Consider the following 8,400-nt stretch of genomic DNA (forward strand, 5'->3'; position numbering starts at 1 on the left):
CAATGGGAATGGAAGTGTAATTATATATACAAAATGTAGCTCATTTCCCCATACAATAAATGTCTGATTATTCTTTTGAGGTTATGTATCAGTGACCATATGTTTTTGTGTATTATACTTTATTCCCTATTTGACTTTGTGATGATCTTAAAAGGATGTATCCACAGTATTGTACCAGCTCATGAGCGCATGGAAAAAAATAACACTCATGGGAATCTGATGCTAGATATGAGGCATGACTTTCATTACAGCAACAGAATATGGGAATAATCGAGGAGCATCACAGCGGTGAGATATATTTCTATAAATGCCAGAAACAGAACTGATGAAGGCACCTCTTATTACTCTACACAGTCTGTCTCCCTCTCTCCCTCTCTCATATATATATATATATATATATATATATATGAAGCATAATAATGTTAAACAGATCAGATTTTTTTGCATTGGTTGCATTTTGCACAAGGAAGACAGAGTGAAAATACAGACACACACACAACAATGCAGCACTTACCCCTTTCTGCCAAAACGCTTAAGTTCAGGTATTCCAGTCCAGGTGCTGGACTCCTCTGTGGTCACCTCTCCTCCATGTGCTCAGAACGCGTCGAACCCTCTGCACGCGTTCCCTGTACGGTGGCGGTGACGTCACGTGCGCGCGGCTGCGCTGTCACGAAGGGGAAAGAAAGAACGGAATCTTTTTTTCATTTTTCGATAAAAGGGTTGTCCTCGATACCGAAATCTGACTCGAGGGTCGTTATTATTTGATGAAAGAGAGGACGTTATCTGAACGGGAAAAGGAAGGAGCGCGCGAGTGCGCGTGCGTGACTCACGCGCTGGTTCTGCCTCGAGTCTTCACTAAAACAAACAGAGGGCTAATGGCGCAGTGTGGGTTTAAGAGAAGTCTAAGTGGATAACTTTGTATTTTTAAAAGCGCTTTAGGACATTACCAGCCTTTTAAAATGATTAGGAATGCTTAGGGCTGAAACCATCTGTAAATGCCGTTTAATTTGGTCCTAAACACCCCAGAGTGTACAGTTATAACACAAGACAGCTGTGACATGTTCAATTAATATGAATATCTGATGCTTCCAGGTAGAATGAGTAGAATGAGGAAAAGGTCCAAGTAAGATAAGGAACATGCAGTTTAGATGAATGTGGGCTTTCTATCGTGTGTTATAACCGATTTACAGACATATTTAGACCTTTATGAACTGTTTAATAATCATTAATACACTTTTTTATACCAATCACAACAAGGTTAAAACCCCATCCTCACAAACACTTTTAAAGCAGTGATGCTTCTTGTAGCGGCAGTGTGGAAGACCCTGTCCACCCAACTTCCCTCAGGAAAAAGTCAACACAGTATCCACTCCAGCAGCACCTCTGGAACAGATTCATCCCCCAGAACTTATTTTGAGCAGTTAAAAGAAAACCTTTCCTACAACGCCCATGATCACCCATCCCTGAACCATTTCTGCACACGTGCACTTTACAATCTTTAAATGATTTAAATGCTGCTATAAGATATTAACCCTGCATAAGTTACTGTTATACTTCAGGCTGTCTGTGCAGATGCTACATCTTAAAACAAGTTGGAAATAATTAAAAAATAATTTACGGCCAGACACTAACACAGACACACACACCTGAAGCCCATATTTTGATTGTCATGCTGTCTGGTCTTCTCTGATTAGTATCATGTATATTTCTTCTCCTGAGTGTTTACTCTCCTGATGGATATCATTTATCCATCCATGTTTATGAAGGTTATACTAAACAATGACAATTTTCTGCATATTGCTATAACTTTTATACAGGCCATCTTTTTTACAGTATGTTAGCAAATGAACTATAATTGTGCATGTGTGTTTTGTGTGCTTCCGTTCAAGATTTCAGTGAATCAGGGATGCACAAATGTACAGTACATCATGCATGCCTGGTAAAACGTTTCAGTGACGCAAGACCTATGGACACGATGATTCTTGCCAAGGTATGCATGTTTAATTCAGTTCCAAGTGTAGCACCTCTGCAGTTTTGTAGTGAACCACAAACTTGATTTACTGGCTGGATTTATTTAGATTTCTTGTTGCCATTCTAGTTTCCTGTCAGAGGTTATCATTCTGTATTGCACAGCACCTCCTGCTATGTTTGGGTGCTCAAGAGTCTGAAAATAACTGTTTGTAGGGAGTTTCGAAGTGGCTGATGTCTGTGGTGTCTGAGCCACAGTTGCAGATCATAAATGATAAGATGATGCTTTCAGTTCCCTGCTAAATTTGAGTGGTTTTAGGCATCATCTGATTGGTATTTGTATCTTTTATTCATTTTAAATTTTCCCAAATTGATCTGCATTTACATAATGATTCAAGTTGTTACGTTCCTGTGAGAAATTAGTATCTACAAGCCAAACTTCTCAGCAATTTACTTCTTCGACACAGCCCTGTTGTAAATAAAAGTCGTAGCCTCTCTAAAAGCTTCCCCTCCATCTGCCTACTATAGATCTTGACCTGCATATGTTTATTAAATTATGTTTTCATTTTGAAGAAGGAAATACAGAGACAAACTGTTTACAGAAAGAAATGTATTTATGATTCTGCATCGCTGGAACATACCGTACAGTGAAACGAAATACTGTCTGAAGAACACTCAGACAGTACAATCCAAAAATACATTTCTCAGGACAATACATTATATACAAAATACTTACAAATTATTTTGTCAAGGTCAGTGACACCTTGTGTTTTGTTTTTTTATTAATAAAAATAAATGACTTAAATACAAATTTTCTGTTCCACCACTCTTTCAACTGTAAATTGTGGTAGTATTTAAACATGGACCAATAAAAAATAATAATAATAATAATTAAAAAAAAATTTGCATTGTGCATGCAACTTTAAAACTATGCCAGCAACAGTCTTTAACTTGCATAAAAAAAGCCTGGGGAATTTTCTGAGAAGTCTGTTTTCTTAAAAGTCTTTGCATCTTTTCTTTCACACACTCATAGCTGGTTCCTCCGTAGCTGCTGTAGCCTGTGTTTTAAGAGTTCGCTCTTACGCCGCAGCTGTTCTTTGATGGATAGCAGCCTCTGTTCATCTGACTGCATGCTGCGGATGCACTCTGTGGCTTTCTTCAAGATGACCACCTTGGCCGCTTTCTCGTTGTTGGCTACCTCAGGGATCTCGTCCCTCAAGGCGAAAAAGCTCAGTTTGAGTTCGTTCCTGCGCTGGCGCTCCAGCACATTGTGAGTCCTCCGCTTGTCATTGTCCTCAGAGTCTGACGTCCGGGGACTCGTGCACTTCCTCTGCTTGCTGTGCCTCCCGCTGGTGGACAGCGAGACATCCAGGCGTGGCCTTTTGACCGCAGGCTGCTCGTATCGCGTGGATGGATGTGCAGCATAGTTGTGCTGGTGTGTGGAGACATGACAACGTTTTAACACCAGTGGACTAAGCTGTCTGGACTCGCAAGCCTCTGTCTCATTTCGTCTCTGCCTCTTCTCTACGGTGACCACATCAATCTCCTCATCTTCTTCCTCCTCCTCCTCTTCCTCTTCTTCCTCCTCCTCCTCCTCTTCCTCTTCTGAAAAAATTAGGAACAAGACATTAACATCAAATGTCAAAATATCAACTCAATCCATGCACATATCCAGAGCTTAGAGTTGTGGGAAAATAACAGAATGTGATATGTGGTTATTCCACACATGAAGAGAGAGAAAGAGGGAGTGAGTGTGTGAGAGGGGGAAAAAAATCTCTGCATTCCAGTCCCCACCCACTTTCCTCGTCAGCTGATATTTGAACACTGCAGCGTTTAAAGCCTCTCTTATGGCTCAGACTTGTCTTGCTGCTCTAGCAAAGCAGAGCAGTGTGTGTAGAGGGAGGGAGGAGAGAGTGGGGGAAAGCTTATGCAACTACCACAAACCCAGTTCATCCATTGAAAATACGCCAAGACTGTGATGCAGTCCAATGACCACTACTCTCCTTTCTCAAAAAACACTATGTTTTCATGGAGGGCAGAAATTGGAGGAAATATCTATTTGGTTTATAATTTTCTGTGATTTGAATGTGACCATTTTCTATATTTTAATCTCAAGACCCCCCAAGAACACTAGCATTTACTCTTTTTTTAGAGCATATCAGCAAACAATTAGTTAGGTGATCTTTCCTCAGGTTATGTGATTCAGTAATGCTACATAATAGAGCATATAATTAAAAACTCAAATGCCTTGTAGTTTCAAATAAATGGACACTTTGAATGTGCAAATGATTAATGTTTAAGCTTTACATGCTTGACATTTTCAAATTTGGCCAGTGGGTATTTGGGATAATCTCCCTAAACCCCACAGTTGCGGATCAGCCGGTATTCACTACTACAGCTGAGTGAGACACTGACTGTGGACTACGGAACTCATTAAAGGCAGTTTTTCAAATGGAACGCCTCCGAATTACGTCATAAAAGGTTTTTAATTGGTTGATTACAACATGTTATAGATCAATGCGCTGACCCCGGCTCTATATTTTCTCTCTCGGAGGGATATACAGGGAGCTCGTTTCTGAGATGACAGAACTGAGGGAGATGACAAGGGTGGGCGGAACACGCCTCCGCCTATATTTCATATTTCTACTATTGTTCTACTCATTTAATTAGGCTTAAAACTCTTAAATGACACATACAGCGGCCCTTTGTGTACAAACCTTCACAAACAGCCCGATATTTACCTGAATCGCTGCCGCCGCTACTGCTGCTGTTGCTGTTAGGCGGAGTGTCCGGCATGCCTTCTACCGCCTTCGGTGACTCGGTGAACGGGTAAGGAAACACCACGGACGGGTCTATGCACTCGGTCGCCGTCGTGCCCAGGTCATGTAGAAAGGCGGAGGCGCTGATGCGCGTTGATCCGGCGCGCTCCTGGGTCGCGTCACGGCGGGCAGCCCGCAGCGAAGCTAGCCGCTCCGAGACCGCCCTCTCCAGCTTAGCGGCAGCGGAGAAGCCGCTCCACATGCAGTCATGCAGAACGATGGACCCGAGCAGCCCCTGGGACGTGTCCGAGTCGCAAATGAAGCTCTGGCTCACGGCGTCATCTCCCAATAGCTCGCTGACCATCTCTAGCTGGTCAGCGGTTGAAGGCCGACGGCTCGGGGACAGCGGAGGCGTGGGCAGCAGCTCGAATTTCTTCCAGATGTCTTCGCTCGGAGCCGGCGGCTGCCGCTGCTGCTGGTAGAAATCCTCGACTTCGTCGTCGTAGTAGAAGTACGGCTGAAACGAGTCGTAGTCGTAGTCGTAGTTGTAGTTCTTACTACACGCCAAGCTCGAGCTCATCGGCATGGTGTTTCTGATGGAAGGAGAAACAGACATCAGTGCATGTCAAAGGTTACTACAGTCAACTAAAAACGCAAACAACACAGCCTGCAGTGGATAAGCACGCTCGTGCATTCGTTTAAAACAACAGCACGTCATTCACAACTCCCAAATATCCCGAAATACCCCTAAAGCATGCATTCATCCATGCATACGCACGAGCTGTCAGCACTGCTGCATGCATGCACACATCACAACGTTTAGACACGCAAAACTCACTAAAAACCCTCTGACCCATGTGTAGTCCACATGCACGACAGTTAAGGTGGCAACGTCTAGGATAATCTAAGAACAGTTCAGAGAGAGAACACGACACTAATCTTCAGCCAAGACTCTTACCATGTATCAACAAAAACAAAACCACGTTCAGAATTGGTCGTTTCAATTGACTTTAGACAGCACGCAGCAAAACGATGCCAAAAAGACGAAAGTAAAATCCAAAATCGGTACACTCCCTGATGGCCGAGCGGTCCCTAGCACCATATAGAAGATTCTGATTAAAGTCTTCTGGTCCCAAACAGAGTGTTACAGAAAAGATAGACACACCGCGATACTCTACTCTCCGCAGTCACTGAGCGAACTGAAGCCGCTTGTCATTTGCTGCAGAAATAAGTCCCACGCTCACTATACTACAGTTGTTTTTTTTATATATCCATCCGCTAGTTTCCCGCCAAATGAAGACACTCGCGTTTAAGATTATTTAATAAGTTTTCTAAAGCCGTCTATGGATGAGTAGTGTAAAATGTATCATAATATCTCATTAATTCAATTTAAATGTAAATATTTTAACGCTCAATGGGTGAATGTGCAGCCATTGGGACTATTTCTTCCAGCGGATGCATATTTTTCTATGACGTTAGATATGAATGAGTGACTGGGGCGGGTGGAAAGAGGCGCAGTGACGGTGTTCAAGGTGGAAAGAGGAATATTCTCTGGACTCTGGTTTTCCACACCAGAAAATTATACGTCCCTTGATTAATTGGAACAAGAAGTAAATAATACACGTTAACTCTTAAACTAAATTAAAATGTTAAATTAAACCTTTATTTGCACGAAGGGGTTGGCTAAAATTTGTGCTAATTTTGACATTTTGTGTGTTCTGCTAGACGCAGATTAGTTTAATAATAAACTTACTCTGAACGAAAGAGAAAGTTAATAGAGTGAAATGGCTGCAGTGTTGACCAACAGCTAGGAACAGAGGGAATGACGTAGTGATTCACTTTGCTGGAGATTCCCAACAGTCCTTAGAAAGATGAAGTCCTCTCTCGGGACATTGACCTTTAGGAGAGGCCGAATGTTTTGGCTTTTGTCGGGTTCTAAAATGGTCGTAGAACGGACTGGAACCCAGTAATTTCCTATTTCAGTCTTCTCCCTTCTGCAGGTCTTTCATATAATATTCAACTACGTTCGTGGACTAGGGTCATTCTTAATATACGCAGTTCACGTTCCCACGATAAACCTGCTTTTTTCCTGCTGTATAAAAAGGTCAATTTTATTAATAATAATAAAAACCCCTTTATATTTACGTTTTTCTGCAGCTAGTTAGGCTTAGCACAACCATTACAATTTTTTGGGGAAAAAATTAAAAAAGAATATCATTCCCAGGGTTTGGTCTTTTAAGGGCTCTAAACCTGAAACCCAAATAAAACAATCCTTTTCCATAATCAGCACTTCATTCAGTCATCCATTATGCAGCATCCCCTAATATTCTGTTAAGGTTAATTAGCCAAATGAGCTCATTAGCATATTCCCCATTAATGTTTCTACAGTAGGTCCACTATAACGTTTGCAAAGACACATTTTCTATACTTGTGATTTGTATTAGACCCAGTTAAATTAAGCTTGATTTATGTATCTTTTTTTCCTGCAGATTATTCAGGCACGCCACTTTGAATTTAGCTCTCTCCATAGCTTTGAACAGGTATTTATGATTCATCTTACATAGGAACTATGTCTACCGCACGAGTTTGTCTGCCACACATGGTTAAAACCAAATTTCCTCTCAAATGAACACAAACAGCGCTTCTTCTGACCCCAAATGACAAGGTTGATTTGGACTAAATAAACGGGTATATAGCGCCCCCTGCTGTCGCACACACAGTTATTGAGGAGGGTGCATACAGTCTATGAGTGGATGCCAAGCAAAGAGTGGACTTCCTGTGAATTTAGAACATTTTCCTAAAGGCAAAGAAGATAAAGCCATTACAGTAAACTATAGGCTTTAGAGAAATTAGGGGTAGTCTGCCCCAAAAAGGGAGGTTCCCTTTTATTTATGACTTAAGCAGTTAAAGAAGAACAGAGCACATATAAATTCCAACATATTAAAAAGCCTACAAATTTAGGAGTTCAATGTTTACCTCTCTTTCCAAATGAAGTGTTAGTTCAAAGAAAATAACAATTTTTAAACACCTTTCCTTTTCCCCAAATATAGTCTATCAGCCAAAACCTTTGTTTTGTGACTAAAGTTTTGTTCAATTGTTAGACACTGTACCTAATTTAAAGTATCCATATGGGTCGGGAAACCCAACAATGAGCGCTATGCAAGTTTGTCTAAAACATCTAAAGCATAAATCTTCTCCATCAGGCCCTGGCTGCTCTCATCATGAATTTGCATGAAATTGTAAAGTATTACATTCATTCATTCATTCATTGTCTGTAACCTTTATCTAATTCAGGGTCACGGTGGGTCCAGAGCCTACCTGGAATCATTGGGCGCAAGGCGGGAATACACCCTGGAGGGAGCGCCAGTCCTTCACAGGGCAACACACACATTCAGACCTATGGACACTCTGAGTCGCCAATCCACCTCGCAACGTGTGTTTTTGGACTGTGGGAGGAAACCCACGCAGACACGAGGAGAACACACCAACTCCTCACAGACAGTCACTGTGTGACTGCGACACTGCCTGCTGCACCACCGTGACGCTAAATTATTACAATTCCACAGTTTTTAAAACTGTGCTGATTTCTAAATATCCTTCTCTATATGGTTCTGTTGTCTGTGTCTTTAAGAGTAATTAATTCATTCATTCACTATCTGTAACCCTTATCCAG

General features: G+C 41.7%; 1 protein-coding gene across 1 annotated transcript; it reads right to left on the bottom strand.

Moving 5' to 3' along the window:
* Positions 1 to 2,594: 2,594 nt before the first annotated feature.
* Positions 2,595 to 5,932, bottom strand: myca (MYC proto-oncogene, bHLH transcription factor a). The gene is made up of 3 exons (XM_066676335.1): positions 5,686 to 5,932; positions 4,710 to 5,320; positions 2,595 to 3,573 (listed from the first exon to the last, which is right to left on the bottom strand). The coding sequence occupies exons 2-3, from the start codon at positions 5,311 to 5,313 to the stop codon at positions 2,996 to 2,998; spliced, it is 1,182 nt and encodes a 393-aa protein (XP_066532432.1). The 5' UTR covers positions 5,314 to 5,320; positions 5,686 to 5,932; the 3' UTR covers positions 2,595 to 2,995.
* Between the last annotated feature and the right edge of the window lie 2,468 nt (positions 5,933 to 8,400).

The sequence above is a fragment of the Hoplias malabaricus genome, chromosome 1 (assembly GCF_029633855.1).
Source record: "Hoplias malabaricus isolate fHopMal1 chromosome 1, fHopMal1.hap1, whole genome shotgun sequence".
Taxonomy (NCBI): Eukaryota; Metazoa; Chordata; class Actinopteri; order Characiformes; family Erythrinidae; genus Hoplias; species Hoplias malabaricus.